This window comes from Dendropsophus ebraccatus, chromosome 4 (genome assembly GCF_027789765.1).
Source record: "Dendropsophus ebraccatus isolate aDenEbr1 chromosome 4, aDenEbr1.pat, whole genome shotgun sequence".
NCBI classification, from domain to species: Eukaryota; Metazoa; Chordata; class Amphibia; order Anura; family Hylidae; genus Dendropsophus; species Dendropsophus ebraccatus.
In genome coordinates this window covers 99,398,126-99,417,786 of record NC_091457.1, presented here as the reverse complement: position 1 = coordinate 99,417,786, position 19,661 = coordinate 99,398,126, and the positions used below count along the sequence as shown (strand labels likewise).

Here is a 19,661-nt window from a genome sequence, read left to right as displayed (position 1 = left end):
TGTGAGGCCACAAAATAATGATAGAGGTTCGGGGCTGCCAGTCCCCCCTGAAGCCTGGACGCCTGAAGCGAAAACAGATTAAGTCTTGGGGGCTTGTCCTGCCAATAAAAGGATCTCAGCATTCTCTCTATGCGTCGAAAAAACTCTACAGCAGGAAAGGAGGGAGAAGCGTGGAAGAGGTATAAAAAACTTAGGTATATATCATCTTGAATATATTAATTCTTCCCAGCATCGAGGCCCACGACCGCAGTCGTACTTCCGTTGTAGCAAGCAGCGGTTCTTAGTTTAAGGGAATGTTGCTGTTAATAGACGTTGTAACCTCTACCCCCAGATACCTAAACTGCTGAACCACTTCTAAGGGAACAGGGAGTCGCGACTTATCAATGACCGCATTGGCAAAGGGCATTATGGAGGATTTTGCCCAATTGACCCGAAGTCCAGACACCACCCCGAATGAGTCAATAACCGCCAGAAGGCATTACAGGGAGGGGCCAACATCCGCTAAATATACCAATGTGTCGTCTGCTTACACTGACACTTTTTCTACTAGGGACCCATGGGCAATACCACGGATTGAGGGAGAGGCAACGATGGCCGCAGCTAGGGGTTCCATTGCTATAGCAAATAAAAAAGGAGACAGCGGGCACCCCTGCCTTGTCCCTCTCTCCAGGGGAAAGGGTGTCGATACATCCACATTGGTGCGTATACACGTCATAGGAGCCGAGTACAATAATTTAACCCAGGAGATAAAAGTGGGGCCAAACTTAAGTTCCTCCAGGAGCAACCATAGATATTGCCACTCAACTGAATCGAACACTTTATAAATGTCTAAGCTGAGGACAAACCCAGGTTGAGGGTCATCCTTAGAGGCGTCAATATTCAAGTGGAGTTGCTGAATATTAATATCCGTGGCTCTCCCTGGCATGAACCCAGTTTGATCAGGGTGGATCACTGAATGTATGACTGAATTTAAATGCAGGGCAAGAATTTTAGCTAGTATTTTTGCGTCAAAATTTAGGAGGGAGATGGGCCGGTATGAGTCTGGGAGTTTGGGATTTTTCCCGGGCTTCAGAAGTAAGATAATAAGTGTCTCTCTCAGAGAGTCAGATAGCTGACCCGAGGCCAGAGCTCCTTCAAAAAGGCTCAGCAACCGTGGGGATAGAAGTTCAACATTTAACTGGTACCATTCCCCAACTAGACCGACCATCCCGTGGGTTTTACCTGCAGGCAGCGTTTTAATGGCTAAAGCTATTTCCTCCACAATTATAGGAGATTCCAAGTAGTCAGTTTGAGACGCCTTTAGGTGCAGAAGTTGGGGATCAGCAAAGAACCCTTGTAATTCCCCCGGGGTAAATAGTACAAGTAATTTTAAGAAACTCTATAATAGGTTTTATTAGGCAAAAAGGCCTCTTTCTGTACTCAAAAAGCTGTTGTGCAGCCTCCCCTCTCACTTCTTATTCGTTCATTATAAAGGCAAAGTCATCTAAATTACAGAAAAGCAAACTGAAGATGGGTTTGCTGTGTCAATTATAACCTATGGGGGGGAAGGGGCTGAGGGGGGATGAGTGAGCAGGAAGAGGAGCCTTGCACTTTGGAGACTGTCTGAGCACCGAAAGGCTGGATTCACAGGCCAGACTGATTAGTGCTGGTCTAGGAACTTGGTCAGGTAAGATTGAAGGATGTTCTGTTGTGCTGTCTGCTATACACTGGCTGTTTCTTTTAGTGAGAAGGGAGACTGGAAAACAGCTTTTTGAGCACAGACGGAAACTTGGTTAACAAAATCTATTCTAATTGCTTGTACTATTTATTTTTGCAGTGACAGTTAAATGACAGTTACATTTTGAGAGATTATATATTCACCTCTTTAAGGGTGTGTTCACATGTACAGGATCTGCAGCAGATTGATGGCTCAGATTTGAAGTTGCAGATTCAAAGCAAATCAAATTTGGGCCATAAAATCTACTGTGGATCTGCTGCAGATTCAAATCAGCACCATCAAATCTGCTGCAGATCCTGTACGTGTCAACGCACCCTAGACAAGTAAATCTGACTACTGACTTTACCTGTGATTCTACAACCCAACAGGTGAGGCTGGCATCCAGGACCATGGCTGCAGGGCTTAACGGTTAAGACCTTGGTCCAGGTATAACTCTTAAAAGTACCACCTATGCAATTGGAAATATAATCCAGGAAGGTTTTTTGGGCCAGAAATTGATACCCTAATGGAAGAACTATCTGACAAGAAAGGGAAGTCTCTTCCTCAGACATACCGGTCGTTTCAACGGCAATACCGTTAAGACAAGTAACCTCAGCGGTTCAAGCAGTCTCACTACTGTGGTAGAGGAGGCTGTCGGCATTATAATTCCAGAAAGAGAAACCCCAAACAATCCAGAGGCGACTAGTCAAAAAATGCTGATTTCTGACACCATTTGGGGGGGGGGGGGGGGTGTCTGGGTCATAAATGTTGTGACAAATGGTTATATGCTAATTTTAACTGTTACCCCCACCAGGGTTTGCAGTCTCTTGTATTCTGCCATCTCCCAAGGAGATTCTAGAAAAAGAGATGTTGCATCTGTATCTAAAAATCTCAGGAAACTGAGATGGTTAACGATTATGATAGATGCTAGAGATATTACATCTAATACCAATCTCAGCTCTAGAAAAGGTTTCACACTCTGAAATCCAATAGCGAGTGTATTCTCCTGTGTTCCTGGTGTAACCAGCATGAAAATAGTGTATGATTATGGAGTAGCTAAAGTATCTAAAAAATTAGATGGTAAAATGCAGTTTCTGGACGGAAACAATTAAGACCACCCTATTCGGGGGGGGGGGGGGGGGGGGGGATTTAATGGCCTCTCTAGAAATTCAAGATGTCTACTTCCATATTCCCATCCTGCGGGCCCAAAGAAGGAACTTGAAGTACTTCAGAGAAGTGATGCAACATCTACAATTCAAAGTTCTTTCGGCATAACCTTCACCCCACTAGTTCAAGTGGCGTCAGTGGTGGTGTTGGTTCTGAACCTACAAGATATCAGGCTAACACCATATGAGGATGATTGGTGATTATGGTGAAGTGGATTTCCTTAATTCTCAACTACGTTGTACCCTAGAGCTTCTACACAAGCTTGGATGATTAGTGAACCAGGCCAAGTTGGACCTGGCTCCATCCATGACCAAGCCCTTCCTGGGGTTCTCACTGGACTTGATCCAATTGAAATTGTACCTCCGGAATGGTTGCTATTTTCTCCTTTCTCATTCTCCTTACCATATTTCAGTGAGGATGTTGATGAGGTTCCTGGGCCTACTCTCATCTCCAGAGGATGTGGTGCTTTCGGCCCTTTGGCAAGGGAAGATCTAAACAGATGTTCTTCAGGTATGGAACAGGTCCTTTGCGGGCCTGGAGTACCATTATGTTCTGTCTATGAACACCTGCAGATCTCTGAACTGGTGGAGGGGGGGTCAAGGACAGCAAAAATCTTAGGAAACCGAGATGGTTAACGATTATGATGGATACTAGAGATGAGCGAATCACTCATCCAGCCAACGGCCTTTTAGTGCTGCCCTGTGATACGCTCATCTCTAATGGGTACCTCTGGGACTGGCTGGGGAGCCTATTTTCAAGACAAGGTCAGCAGGCAGATGGAGGGAGCAGGGAGCGTCTCTCTTTTCCAATGCCAAAGAGCTGAAAGCAATTTAACTAGCTCTTCTTCAGTTCGCTCCCTTTCTTCTAGAAAGTTGGTGAAGATCAAAATAAACAACCTAGCTCGTGTATACTACATAAACAAGGAGGGAGGGACCAGGTCACAGAGGTATGTAAAAGAATCTCCTGGGCAGAAGGGAGGATAGCTGGGTTACCCATGATTTACATAAAGGGAACTCGGATGTATTGGCAGACTGCCTCGCGGATTGACGATTCCGGTAGAATGGTCTCTCAACTGGGCAATATTCCAGCAGATATTCAACAAATGGGGCATGCCAGATATAGATCTGATGGGCACAAGGGACAACAACTTTAAATAAATTCTGTTCCCTATACAAGGTGGACAAGCCCACAGTGGTAGACACAAAAGGGGAGATTTATCAAAGGGTGTATAATTTAGACTGGTGCAAACTGGCCACAGCAACCAATCACAGCTCAGCTTCCAGCTCTAGTAAAAGGAAAGAGGAGTTGTGAACGGTTCCTGTGGCCAGTTTGCACCAGTCTAAATTTTACACCCTTTGATAAATCTCCCCCAAAGAGCATACCATGGGAGTTCAAAATGGCCTACATGTTCCCGCCCACTTCCATGACACAGAGGGTATTGATGAACGTGAGACAAGATAAAGTCCTCTGAGATTGCAATCGTCTCATATTGGCCCAAGAGATCTTGGTTTTCCAAGGACTGGATCCATGCACCAGGGGAGGAGAAGCACTGAGTTAAAAGGCAGCTGGCTGATAAGCCGACTGCCAAGCTAACAAAGCAATTTGCTTCGTTATTAGGGTAGGTTACACTACAGAATTCGTGCGGATAAGTTCCGGCGGATTCCGTTGATCGTACCCATTCACGTCGGCGAGCATATCCGCTGGCTCCATACACACCATTCTATGGGCGGGCAGATTCTGCCAAAAGAACTGACATGTCTATTCTTTTGGCAGACAGCGGAATCGGCCTGGCCATAGAATGGTGTCTATGGGGCCGGTGGATATGCACGCCACCATGGATGGGTACGAGCGCCGGAATCCGCCAGAACTTCTCCACGTGGATTCTCTAGTGTGAACCCACCCTTACTGTATATTTGCTCATCTCTAATCCCAACCTTTTAGAATTGATGAAAACCTCCTCTCGCTGCATACACTACGGGTATCTCCACACTAGAGAATCCCAGAAGATCACCCACTGCAGATTCCACAGCTTGCCCCCGTGCGCATCTCCGCTGGTCCCATAGGCTTCATTCTATGGTTTGGCAGATTCCAACTGCCTGCAGAATGAACACACTCATTCTTCAGGTGGACGGCGGAATCTGCCAAACCATAGAATGAAGCCTATGGGACCAGCTGCGGAATTCGCTGGGATTCCGTAGTGTGGACATATCCTAAAACTAGGTTGCTGTCATGGAGTTTTCCTAAAAATCAAGTTTTCTGTGAGTATGATTCATAATTTTTGGAAGGCATTTTTCTTTAAAGCACAACATACTCTAGGCATTTTATCCTGCTTTTTTGTGTAACTTGTGTTTTGATGAAATCAAGACACACTACTTTGGAGAAACCACAAAATGACATGTAAATGAGCCTTAAAGGGGTAGTGCAGCGGTAAACAATTATTCACAGAATAACACACATTACAAAGTTATACACCTTTGTAATATATGTTATGTCTGTGAATGGCCCCCTTCCCCGTGTCCCACCACCCCCACCCGTGTACCCGGAAGTGTGGTGCGCTATACATACCTGTCACGTGCCGACTCGTCTCCGATCTTCAGTCAGCATTGTCATCTTCAGACGGCCGGGCCAAATCCCTCCGGCCGCCCTCTGCCGCGTCATCAGCTGCTCAGCCGCGATTGGCTGAGCCAAACTGTGCTCAGCCAATCGCGGCTGAGCAGCTGATGACGCTGAAGAGGGCGGCCGGCACTCAGGACAGTCGGAGGGATTTGGCCTGGCCGTCCGAAGACGACACCGCTGACTGAAGATCGGAGACGAGTCGGCACGTGACAGGTATGTATAGCGCACCACACTTCCGGGTGGGGGTGGTGGGACACGGGGAAGGGGGCCATTCACAGACATAACATACATTACAAAGTTGTATAACTTTGTAATGTGTGTTATTCTGTGAATAATTGTTTACCGCCGCACTAACCCTTTAATACCACTTTTCACTGGTTAGAGTGCTGGATATAGTATTCATCATAACAAGGCGCAGTGCTCACACTCCACATTTTGCAACTCTCTTATGTGGTGTAAAGTATGAAGAGCTCTTAATGATGGCCTGTCTTATTAGATGCTCCTCAGTTGCACGTTACGAGGCAGTGGCCCAAATTTACTACAAACATTGGCAAACATTGACACAGATGACTTGCACCAAATTGATCATACATCATACACGGTTTCTGCCAGGCACATATGAAGACTGTCTAGCTTAAAGTGTACCTTCAGTTTTATTTTTTTGAAAAATGATTGTGTAGCACTATTCATTTTTCACAAAACCACTGTTGAACATAATGGCGTTAATAAAACTAGGTCAATGTATGTACACCCACCAATACCACAAAAAGTCTAAGGTAAGCTAAACTGAGACATTGAGTGTGTTGAATGGGGTGAATGCAGAAGCTAAGGCAGATCTCTGCCAGAGATATTGGCTGTGGGGAAAAAAATGTGTGATAACTCATCACAATAGCAATTATTGAAGATCCTCCACTCCCTAGCTTAACGCTGATTGCAGCCCCAGGAAGAACTTACCTCACAACTGTTGGGTATTTTCAGGGGTAAATGATGGTAAACAATGATGTAAATGCTAACCAACAAATAAAAAGCTAATACTAAAACTTTTATTTACAGCTCTTTACAGGGGAGGGGAAAAAAAAGTTACTGATGAGGCAGGTCAGTGAAAACCAAGACATCACCAGCGAGCCCCATCTTCCCCTCCAGTCACATGGTGATACATTCCAGGACGGCAGCTCTTCATCACCGGTGTCTCTTAATGGTATAGTTGTGGGGAGCAGCACTTTCCATGATGCTTTCCTGGAGTTGAGACCAACAACATCCCTGAGACTGCAGTCACCAATACAACAGAGGTCACATAGTTGCAGTTATCCAGACTGAGGCTGTGGGGCAGGAATCTTCCTCTTTGTCGCCTTCAGGAGACTCTGTTGTAGCACTGGGTACAGCCGCTGACAGCCCTCCATACACATCCGCACAGCCTCTGCAGAGCTGTCACCCTCCCACTCACCGCTGCACAGGAGCCCGGAAACCTGGATAAAACAAAATCCAAAGTTAGGTGACATATCCACATCCTGTTTTACAATCGATCACAATTTAACAAAGTATGTACAGCATACATAGGATCAGTGTCGGACTGGGGTACCTTGGCCCACCAGGGAAATTGATTCTTGGGGCGCACCCAACATATAAAGACATAATCAGCGCCAAACCTTTCGCGTTAGTACAGCGACTTTGCATAGAGCTGTGTATGTGAGCAGCAATGCTAGTGCACTGCCAGTCACTTATACAGTTGTTACTGATTCATGCAGTTGTGGTAAAACTGCACCATTTAGGTAGAAACTTTAATGAAATTCCAACAATATTGCTGTAAAAACACATAAAAAATGTAATGTGTGAACACAGCCTCAGAAGAAGAAGGAAAAAATGACCATCTAGTCTGCTCCTCTATTACAATCTCCAGCAGAGGAGACCCATGACTGTTTATTCTAGCCTCACCACAAGCTGTTGGGCTGGAATAAGACTTTAAAGGACCATCATGAAAAGCACATCAGTGGTCATTAAAGCGTTAAAGGGGTACTCTGGTAAAAAAAAAAATATATATATATTTTTTAATCTGATGTCAGAAGTTACAGATTAGTAAATTACTTCTAATTAAAAATCTTCAGTCTTTCAGTACTTATCAGCTGCTGTATGTCCTGCAGGAAGTGGTGTATTCTTTCCAGTCTGACACAGTGCTCTCTGCTGCCACCTCTGTCCATGTCAGGAACTGTCCAGAGCAGCAGCAAATCCCCATAGAAAACCTCTCCTGCTCTGGACAGTTCCTGACATGGAGAGAGGTGGCAGCAGAAAGCACTGTGTCAGACTCGAAACAATACACCACTTCCTGCAAGACATACAGCAGCTGATAAGTACGGGAAGACTGGAGATTTTTAATTAGAAGTAATAAATAAATTCGTATAACTTCCTCATACCAGTTAGTTTAAAAAAATATTTTTCACTGGAGTACCCCTTTAAGGTCAATACAAAATGTCAGACAGACGTGATTAAAAGTTTAATCTGTCTCAGGGGTGAGACACCCAACAATGGCCAGAATGTCACTCAGTCCATCATAATGCAAGTGAGGGGCTGAGCACTCATTATAGGAGATGGGTTCCATTATAGTATATGGGCCTGTCATGTGTAACATGACTGATGGAGTGATGATCTAGCCCCCAGATGAGGTCTCAGCACTGACACCCCGACTGATCGAAACATTTCACACGTCTGCATGATGTCAAAAGTTTTTATAATGACAGTCCAGGCTCTTGCACACATCCGTGTATGCCTCCATAAATGCACCGTCCATAACCGCACGCTGCCCAAGTCTATGCAGCCCGGCTGCAATCTGGGCCATTTAATAACATGTATTTCTTAGGGGTTCTGCTGATTACAGGAAACAAAATTTATATAATATAGTGGAGACAGTGACCTGTAATCAGCCTGACTGCGCACAAGGTCTGGGAGTGATGCTTCACCTGGCTGTTACTATCAGAGAGACCCCGACCAAGCTAAACCTCTCATATGTCAAAAGTTCATTCAAATAACAGTTAACACTTTAAAGACTGCAAATATTCACAATCAATGGCTGCAGCAGGTCATTGCAGTGATTGGCTGAGCGGGTTGTCAGCGAGTCAGGACCAGTAGAAGCAGCAGGAGTGCACCAGTGGAAAGAAAGCGGTAAGCATGGTGTCACACAGCTAGGTTCACACAGTATTTTGGTCATTTTTTTTGTAACCAAAACCGGGAGTGGATTTGAAACACAGAAAGGCTCTGTTCACACAATGTTGAAATTTAAAATAACACCAATTATTTGCCATTAAATGGCGGCCATCCACTAAATTTCTACAGTGTGGGAACATAGCCTTTCTGTGTTTTCAATCTACTCCTGGTTTTGGTTGCAAAATACTGAGCAAAAATACTGTGTGTAAACCTAGATTTAGGCTGGGTTCACACCACATATAACACCGGCTGTTTTGTGACGCAGCCGGGTCACAGAGCAGCCGGTGTTACTGGAGATCATCCCGGATAGTACTGCAGTACTGGCCGGATGATCTTCATTTCTGCTGAATTCGGATGCAGGTGCACCAGTGTGCACCCGCATCCGAATTCACCACTGCACACAACGGAGCGTGTGGCCGGAGCCGCACACTCCATTGTGTGAACTGCCATGTCTGTACGGCCGCAGAAAAATGACATGTCAGTTTTTTGTGCGGCTGGAGCGTATACTATGTGTATACGCCCCGTCTGGGATTCCATTCATTCCAATACAACGTGTGTTTTGCATAAATCGCGGCTCTTATTGCAAATTGCAACAACAGCTAAGATTTATGCAAAACATATGTTGTGTGAACATGGCTTTTAGATGTAATCTGCCATTTTATACTAGTAGAAGAGAGAGAACACCATGCGGCGCACATAGCGTATTACTGCAGAACAAATGTGTGTAAGTGGCTAAACTTGCTGCTCACCTTGGGCGGTCATGCTACAAGCCCAACACTGCCAGTCACTTTAGCGGTGGTTTGTACACCTTGATGCCGCTTGCAGCCCTTTCAACGGAACCAGGAACAATAATTCAGCAGCGAAGATAGCACCAAAGTAGTAAAAATCTTGTGACTTTATTAACTCCCCCTTGCGCAATGTTTTGCCTTTCTCAGAGCTAAAACGAAGAATTTTTACTACTTTAGTGCTGCCTCTGCTGCTGCTCCGGAGGGGGTGCAGTCAGATGAGGGGTGCATAATCCTACCTATCACTGATACTGCTGCTCCGGAGGGGGTGCAGTCTGGTGAGGGGGCATAATCCTACCTATCACTGATACTACTGCTCCGGAGGGGGTGCAGTCTGGTGAGGGGGTATTATCCTACCTATCACTGATACTGCTGCTCCGGAGGGGGTGCAGTCTGGTTAGGGGGCATAATCCTACCTATCACTGATACTGCTGCTCCGGAGGGGGTGCAGTCTGGTTAGGGGGCATAATCCTACCTATCACTGATACTGCTGCTCCGGAGGGGGTGCAGTCAGATGAGGGGTGCATAATCCTACCTATCACTGATACTACTGCTGCTGCTCCGGAGGGGGTGCAGTCAGATGAGGGGTGCATAATCCTACCTATCACTGATACTACTGCTGCTGCTCTGGAGGGGGTGCAGTCAGATGAGGGGTGCATTATCCTACCTATCACTGATACTACTGCTCCGGAGGGGGTGCAGTCAGATGAGGGGTGCATAATCCTACCTATCACTGATACTACTGCTGCTGCTCTGGAGGGGGTGCAGTCAGATGAGGGGTGCATAATCCTACCTATCACTGATACTGCTGCTCCGGAGGGGGTGCAGTCAGATGAGGGGTGCATAATCCTACCTATCACTGATACTGCTGCTCCGGAGGGGGTGCAGTCAGATGAGGGGTGCATAATCCTACCTATCACTGATACTGCTGCTCTGGAGGGGTGCAGTCTGGTTAGGGGGCATAATCCTACCTATCACTGATACTGCTGCTCCGGAGGGGGTGCAGTCAGATGAGGGGTGCATTATCCTACCTATCACTGATACTACTGCTGCTGCTCCGGAGGGGGTGCCGTCAGATGAGGGGTGCATTATCCTACCTATCACTGATACTACTGCTGCTGCTCCGGAGGGGGTGCAGTCTGGTGAGGGGGGGCATAATCCTACCTATCACTGATACTGCTGCTGCTGCTCCGGAGGGGGTGCAGTCTGGTGAGGGGGGGGCATAATCCTACCTATCACTGATACTACTGCTGCTGCTCCGGAGGGGGTGCAGTCAGATGAGGGGGGGCATTATCCTACCTATCACTGATACTACTGCTGCTGCTCCAGAGGGGGTGCAGTTTGGTGAGGGGGGCATTATCCCACTTGTGTCTGTGTCTGCTGCTTATATCTTTATTCTTGAGTCGGTACAATAGTTGAGAAGAAGTTCACACTCTGGAGGTCCCAGTTGTGCAGGAGATCCGTGAGGCTTGGGCGATGATCAGCTGATTCAGGATTCTTACATTAAAGATGATAGGTGTCGTATTAGACGTAGGAGTAAGATTTAAATCAATGGATGAGGCGTTTCTAAGGGAATCCTCAATAGATCTGATGATCTCATCTGATGAAACCCGTCATCCATTGATTAAAGTATTACTGTTATATCTACTACAACACCTATCATCTTTGATGTGAGAATCCTAAACTGATCAGAGCCCAAGCCTCACGGATCTCCTGCACAACTGGACCTCCAAAGTGTGAACTTCTCATCACATACATACAGTATACATATATACACAAATAGACATACTGCAGCCATACACACTGTATACATATATACACAAATAGACATACTGCAGCCATACACACTGTATACATATATACACAAATAGACATACTGCAGCCATACACACTGTATACATATATACACAAATAGACATACTGCAGACATACACACTGTATACATATATACACAAATAGACATACTGCAGACATACACACTGTATACATATATACACAAATAGACATACTGCAGACATACACACTGTATACATATATACACAAATAGACATACTGCAGCCATACACACTGTATACATATATACACAAATAGACCTACTGCAGCCATACACACGGTATACATATATACACAAATAGACATACTGCAGCCATACACACGGTATACATATATACACAAATAGACATACTGCAGTCATACACACTGTATACATATATACTCAAATAGACATACTGCAGACATACATACAGTATACATATATACGCAAATAGACATACTGCAGACATACACACTGTATACATATATACACAAATAGACATACTGCAGACATACACACTGTATACATATATACACAAATAGACATACTGCAGCCATACACACTGTATACATATATACACAATTAGACATACTGCAGCCATACATACAGTATACATATATACACAAATAGACATACTGCAGACATACACACAGTATACATATATACACAAATAGACATACATACAGTATACATATATACACAAATAGACATACTGCAGACATACATACAGTATACATATATACGCAAATAGACATACTGCAGACATACACACTGTATACATATATACACAAATAGACATACTGCAGACATACACACTGTATACATATATACTCAAATAGACATACTGCAGACATACATACAGTATACATATATACGCAAATAGACATACTGCAGACATACACACTGTATACATATATACTCAAATAGACATACTGCAGACATACACACTGTATACATATATACTCAAATAGACATACTGCAGACATACATACAGTATACATATATACGCAAATAGACATACTGCAGACATACACAAACATGCAGACACAACACACCTTACATATATACATCTAATCATACTAACACACACAGACTCACCAACATGGATACACAGATACAAAAGCATGCAGATTACACATATAAACCATCTATAGAACTACATTACATAATATACACTATATACATGATAGAAAACACACACACATATATATATATATATATATATATATATATATATATATATATATATATATATCACTCACATGCATAAACACATGACACATGTACAGACACACACGGATGACAGATAGACAAGTATATACACACACACTCACATGTTCAGCAGGGCAGGAAGCTTCTTGTCTCCATCTTCCTTTCTCCCTGCCAGGCCCAGCAGCCTGCAGCCTCTCCCCATCTCCTGTGCACCGACTGCACACAGCAACAGGAGACAGTCACATGATTGCAGAGGGGAGGGGGGATGGAGGAGGCCCTGCTGCTGCTGCCGCTCTCCTGACAGGCAGGAAGAGGTCAGTGCTGAGGCCCAGAGCTGATGTAAGGAGCCAGGTGAGCAGGGGGAGGGGAGGGCCAATGATTATACAAAGGACGGGCCCTGATGCCGTGCTCAACTCACCCCAGCAGTGTGGGAGCCAGCAGGGGGCCCCTTGAGCTCCCGATATAAGGCAGCTTCCAAACGGGAGGCCCTTCTCTGGCTTAGGGGAAGGACCCTGCAAGAGGGAGGAGGGGGTGGGGCCCACCGGGGGATCCCCCGGCTCCCCGGTGGCCCAGTCCGACGCTGCATAGGATCCCCCGGACTACTACTCTACTTCTTACTTCTGGTCTTTGGTTCTGTTCACTTCACACTTATAGCACATAGACGCTCCTGATCTATATATGCTCTGTTACCTTTTAATACACTTTGGGGGCTATTTACTAAGCCAGTGTATGATGTCACCTCCAGGCACATCTCACGTACATTTATACAATTTACACCTGCTACCAGGCATAAACTGTAGTCTTCTCTGCTATACCGCTATTCAGATGTTCTGCTTCAGCCAGGTTTACAGGCAGCAGGCTCAGGTACATGGTGGCTCTATGATTACCTGCTTGAGAGCAGGCAGCCGGCTCAGGTACATGGTGGCTGTACGATTACCTGGCTGAGGGCAGGCAGCAGGCTCAGGTACATGGTGGCTCTATGATTACCTGGCTGAGGGCAGGCAGCAGGCTCAGGTACATGGTGGCTCTATGATTACCTGGTTGAGGGCAGGCAGCAGGCTCAGGTACATGGTGGCTCTATGATTACCTGGCTGAGAGCAGGCTCAGGTTTATGGGTGCTCTAGGATTACCTGGTGTGGGCAGGCAGCAGGGGGAGGTACATGGCGGCTCTAGGATTACCTGGTGAGGGCAGGCAGCAGGCTCAGGTACAGGGGTGCTCTATCTATGATTACATGGCTGAGGGCAGGATGAGGCACATGATGGCTCTAAGATTACCTGGTTGAGGGCAGGCAGCCGGCTCAGGTACATGGTGGCTCAATTATTACTTGGCTGAGGGCAGGGAGCAGGCTCAGGTATGGTGGCTCTATGATTACCTGCTTGAGAGCAGGCAGCCGGCTCAGGTACATGGTGGCTGTACGATTACCTGGCTGAGGGCAGGCAGCAGGCTCAGGTACATGGTGGCTCTATGATTACCTGGCTGAGGGCAGGCAGCAGGCTCAGGTACATGGTGGCTCTATGATTACCTGGTTGAGGGCAGGCAGCAGGGGGAGGTACATGGTGGCTCTATGATTACCTGGTTGAGGGCAGGCAGCAGGCTCAGGTACATGGCGGCTCTATGATTACCTGGTTGAGGGCAGGCAGCAGGCTCAGGTACATGGTGGCTCTATGATTACCTGGTTGAGGGCAGGCAGCAGGCTCAGGTACATGGTGGCTCTATGATTACCTGGTTGAGGGCAGGCAGCAGGGGGAGGTACATGGTGGCTCTATGATTACCTGGTTGAGGGCAGGCAGCAGGCTCAGGTACATGGCGGCTCTATGATTACCTGGTTGAGGGCAGGCAGCAGGGGGAGGTACATGGTGGCTCTATGATTACCTGGTTGAGGGCATGGAGCAGGCTCAGGTACATGGTTGCTCTATGATTACCTGGTTGAGGGCAGGCAGCAGGCTCAGGTACATGGTGGCTCTATGATTACCTGATTGAGGGCAGGCAGCAGGCTCAATTACATGGTGGCTCTATGATTACCTGGCTGAGGGCAGGCAGCAGGGGGAGGTACATGGCGGCTCTATGATTACCTGGCTGAGGGCAGGCAGCAAGCTCAGGTACATGGTGGCTCTATGATTACCTGGTTGAGGGCAGGCAGCAGGGGGAGGTACATGGCGGCTCTATGATTACCTGGTTGAGGGCAGGCAGCAGGGGGAGGTACATGGCGGCTCTATGATTACCTGGTTGAGGGCAGACAGCAGGGGGAGGTACATGGTGGCTCTATGATTACCTGGCTGAGGGCAGGCAGCAGGGGGAGGTACATGGTGGCTCTATGATTACCTGGTTGAGGGCAGGCAGCAGGGGGAGGTACATGGTGGCTCTATGATTACCTGCTGAGGGCAGACAGCAGGGGGAGGTACATGGTGGCTCTATGATTACCTGGTTGAGGGCAGACAGCAGGCTCAGGTACATGGTGGCTCTATGATTACCTGGCTGAGGGCAGACAGCAGGGGGAGGTACATGGTGGCTCTATGATTACCTGGCTGAGGGCAGGCAGCAGGTTCAGGTACATGGTGGCTCTATGATTACCTGGCTGAGGGCATGGAGCAGGCTCAGGTACATGGTGGCTCTATGATTACCTGGCTGAGGGCAGACAGCAGGCTCAGGTACATGGTGGCTCTGATTACCTGGCTGAGGGCAGGCAGCAGGCTCAGGTACATGGTGGCTCTATGATTACCTGGTTGAGGGCAGGCAGCAGGCTCAGGTACATGGTGGCTCTATGATTACCTGCTGAGGGCATGGAGCAAGCTCAGGTACATGGTGGCTCTATGATTACATGCTGAGGGCAGGCAGGAGGCTCAGGTACATGGCGGCTCTATGATTGACTGGCTGAGGGCAGACAGCAGGCTCAGGTACATGGTGGCTCTGATTACCTGGCTGAGGGCAGGCAGCAGGCTCAGGTACATGGCGGCTCTATGATTACCTGGCTGAGGGCAGACAGCAGGCTCAGGTACATGGTGGCTCTGATTACCTGGCTGAGGGCATGGAGCAGGCTCAGGTACATGGTGGCTCTATGATTACCTGGTTGAGGGCAGGCAGCAGGCTCAGGTACATGGTGGCTCTATGATTACCTGGTTGAGGGCAGGCAGCAGGCTCAGGTACATGGTGGCTCTATGATTACCTGGTTGAGGGCAGGCAGCAGGGGGAGGTACATGGTGGCTCTATGATTACCTGGTTGAGGGCATGGAGCAGGCTCAGGTACATGGTGGCTCTATGATTACCTGGTTGAGGGCAGGCAGCAGGCTCAGGTACATGGTGGCTCTATGATTACCTGGTTGAGGGCAGGCAGCAGGCTCAATTACATGGTGGCTCTATGATTACCTGGCTGAGGGCAGGCAGCAGGGGGAGGTACATGGCGGCTCTATGATTACCTGGCTGAGGGCAGGCAGCAAGCTCAGGTACATGGTGGCTCTATGATTACCTGGTTGAGGGCAGGCAGCAGGGGGAGGTACATGGCGGCTCTATGATTACCTGGTTGAGGGCAGGCAGCAGGGGGAGGTACATGGCGGCTCTATGATTACCTGGTTGAGGGCAGACAGCAGGGGGAGGTACATGGTGGCTCTATGATTACCTGGTTGAGGGCAGGCAGCAGGGGGAGGTACATGGTGGCTCTATGATTACCTGGTTGAGGGCAGACAGCAGGGGGAGGTACATGGTGGCTCTATGATTACCTGGTTGAGGGCAGACAGCAGGGGGAGGTACATGGTGGCTCTATGATTACCTGGCTGAGGGCAGGCAGCAGGGGGAGGTACATGGTGGCTCTATGATTACCTGGTTGAGGGCAGGCAGCAGGGGGAGGTACATGGTGGCTCTATGATTACCTGCTGAGGGCAGACAGCAGGGGGAGGTACATGGTGGCTCTATGATTACCTGGTTGAGGGCAGACAGCAGGCTCAGGTACATGGTGGCTCTATGATTACCTGGCTGAGGGCAGACAGCAGGGGGAGGTACATGGTGGCTCTATGATTACCTGGCTGAGGGCAGGCAGCAGGTTCAGGTACATGGTGGCTCTATGATTACCTGGCTGAGGGCATGGAGCAGGCTCAGGTACATGGTGGCTCTATGATTACCTGGCTGAGGGCAGACAGCAGGCTCAGGTACATGGTGGCTCTATGATTACCTGGCTGAGGGCAGACAGCAGGCTCAGGTACATGGTGGCTCTATGATTACCTGGTTGAGGGCAGGCAGCAGGCTCAGGTACATGGTGGCTCTATGATTACCTGCTGAGGGCATGGAGCAGGCTCAGGTACATGGTGGCTCTATGATTACATGCTGAGGGCAGGCAGGAGGCTCAGGTACATGGCGGCTCTATGATTGACTGGCTGAGGGCAGGCAGCAGGCTCAGGTACATGGCGGCTCTATGATTACCTGGCTGAGGGCAGGCAGCAGGGGGAGGTACATGGTGGCTCTGATTACCTGGCTGAGGGCAGGCAGCAGGCTCAGGTACATGGCGGCTCTATGATTACCTGGCTGAGGGCAGACAGCAGGCTCAGGTACATGGTGGCTCTGATTACCTGGCTGAGGGCATGGAGCAAGCTCAGGTACATGGTGGCTCTATGATTACCTGGTTGAGGGCAGGCAGCAGGCTCAGGTACATGGTGGCTCTATGATTACCTGGTTGAGGGCAGGCAGCAGGCTCAGGTACATGGTGGCTCTATGATTACCTGGTTGAGGGCAGGCAGCAGGCTCAGGTACATGGTGGCTCTATGATTACCTGGTTGAGGGCAGGCAGCAGGCTCAGGTACATGGTGGCTCTATGATTACCTGGTTGAGGGCAGGCAGCAGGCTCAGGTACATGGTGGCTCTATGATTACCTGGTTGAGGGCAGGCAGCAGGCTCAGGTACATGGTGGCTCTATGATTACCTGGTTGAGGGCAGGCAGCAGGCTCAGGTACATGGCGGCTCTATGATTACCTGGTTGAGGGCATGGAGCAGGCTCAGGTACATGGTGGCTCTATGATTACCTGGTTGAGGGCAGGCAGCAGGCTCAGGTACATGGTGGCTCTATGATTACCTGGTTGAGGGCAGGCAGCAGGCTCAGGTACATGGTGGCTCTATGATTACCTGGTTGAGGGCAGGCAGCAGGCTCAGGTACATGGTGGCTCTATGATTACCTGGTTGAGGGCAGGCAGCAGGCTCAGGTACATGGTGGCTCTATGATTACCTGGTTGAGGGCAGGCAGCAGGCTCAGGTACATGGTGGCTCTATGATTACCTGGTTGAGGGCAGGCAGCAGGCTCAGGTACATGGTGGCTCTATGATTACCTGGTTGAGGGCAGGCAGCAGGCTCAGGTACATGGTGGCTCTATGATTACCTGGTTGAGGGCAGGCAGCAGGCTCAGGTACATGGTGGCTCCGGCTTCCTCCTCAGCATCATCGGGGTCTAGCAGCAGCTGCGGCTCTCCGGCCTCCAGGCCCCGGCTCAGCCCCGCACCCACCACCAGGTCATACATCTCTATGCCGGCGTCGGCCAGGGCCAGCGAGGCGCAGGATACAGCTGCGGGCAGTGCGGAGCCCCGGTCCTCCAGCACCAGCGCCCACACCGCCAGCTCCGCCCGCGGGTAACGCTCCAATCGCACGGCGGACTCCAAACTTTCCTGCAGCAGAAGTCCCGCCTGTCGGTTAGAGGCGGCGGAGGAGGAGGACCAGGCACCTGCTCGGGAGAACGGGGCCCAGCGCAGCTCACACAGGAGGCGGCCTCGGCTCTCTCCTCCCATGCCGCCCCACTCCCGGGGCCCGGACACCGCGCACAGCACCTTAGTGCCTCCCGCTTCTATATAGGCTGAGCCGGCCGCTTGGCTGAGGAGCCCGGCCCGCACAAATACTGCTCGAGGCTCCCCGGCCCCACGGCCAGTCCTCCCCGCCTGGGGCTGCCCAGACGCGGCGTACAGCAGCGGACTCTGAGACTCCTCCGGGCCCCGCACACGCCGACTGTCACCCGGCATGACTGCAGCTACACAACGTGACAGGAAATCAACAACCAGCGAGACTAGAGGAGGGAGGGATAGAGCGGCCGCCTACTTGCGTGCTGAGCTCTATGGTCTATGGACGTCATTACACCACATCTATTTGCTCCTCTAAACAAGGTTCCTTCACGTTTTACTGTCGCCCTCACTGTTATATACATTCATGTTTGCTTATGATCGCTCACAGTTGTGTATTGATTCCCAGAAACTTCTGTCTCTGTACTGTGTAGCTGAGCTGCAGTTACAGGTCGTCACCACTACACAGTGTACAGAGGCAGAATGTCTTCGTCCCTGGTCACTGTGCTGAGTTTAACACCACCACCACATACCTAATAATACAACCGCATAATGACTAATACCACCACATACTGACTTATACCACCACATACGGACTAATACCACCACATACTGACTTATACCACCACATACGGACTAATACCAGCACATACTGACTTATACCACCACATACGGACTAATACCACCACATACGGACTAATACCACCACATACGGACTAATACCACCACATATGGATTAATGCACCACATACAGACTAATATCACCGCATACTGAATAATACCACCACATTCTGACTAATGTTGCCACTGCTACTAAATAAAATCCACTTTAAAAAGACCAATGTCACCTCATACAGTTATATAGAGGTAGACCCAGCTCCACACAGGTTCTGTACACCATATACTGTACATTACAGTGCAGTTACATCAGGTGACTCACAGGGGACATCTTCTCTGATCAGAGTTCTTCCCTTTTCATTTTCTTCTCCATCTGCCCTGGGCAATTAGAAGTTCTCCGAGCCACGAATCCACAGAATTTGCCAGAGAAACATATTAGGCTCCTCACTCTGGCACCATCCTCATCTCTCTACAAACCGTGTATTTCCCATTATAGATGCCCTCCTATGTTGTCCCCCTTATAAATGCCCCCCTTGTGTTGTCCCCCTTATACATTGCCCCCCTATAGATGCCCCCCTGTGTTGTCCCCCTTATAGATGGACACCTATGTTGTCCCCTTTAGAGAAGGCCCCCTGTGTTGTCCCCCTTATAGAAGGCCCCCTCTGTTGTCCCCCTTATAGATGGCCACCTATGTTGTCCCCTTATAGATGCCCCCCATGTTGTCCCCTTATACATGCCCCCCTATAGAAGGCCCC

General features: G+C 48.7%; 1 protein-coding gene across 1 annotated transcript; it reads right to left on the bottom strand.

The window, feature by feature from the left end:
• Positions 1-6,500: 6,500 nt before the first annotated feature.
• EXOSC6 (exosome component 6) lies at positions 6,501-18,519 on the bottom strand. The gene is made up of 2 exons (XM_069968630.1): positions 17,842-18,519; positions 6,501-6,945 (listed from the first exon to the last, which is right to left on the bottom strand). The coding sequence occupies exons 1-2, from the start codon at positions 18,469-18,471 to the stop codon at positions 6,784-6,786; spliced, it is 792 nt and encodes a 263-aa protein (XP_069824731.1). The 5' UTR covers positions 18,472-18,519; the 3' UTR covers positions 6,501-6,783.
• Between the last annotated feature and the right edge of the window lie 1,142 nt (positions 18,520-19,661).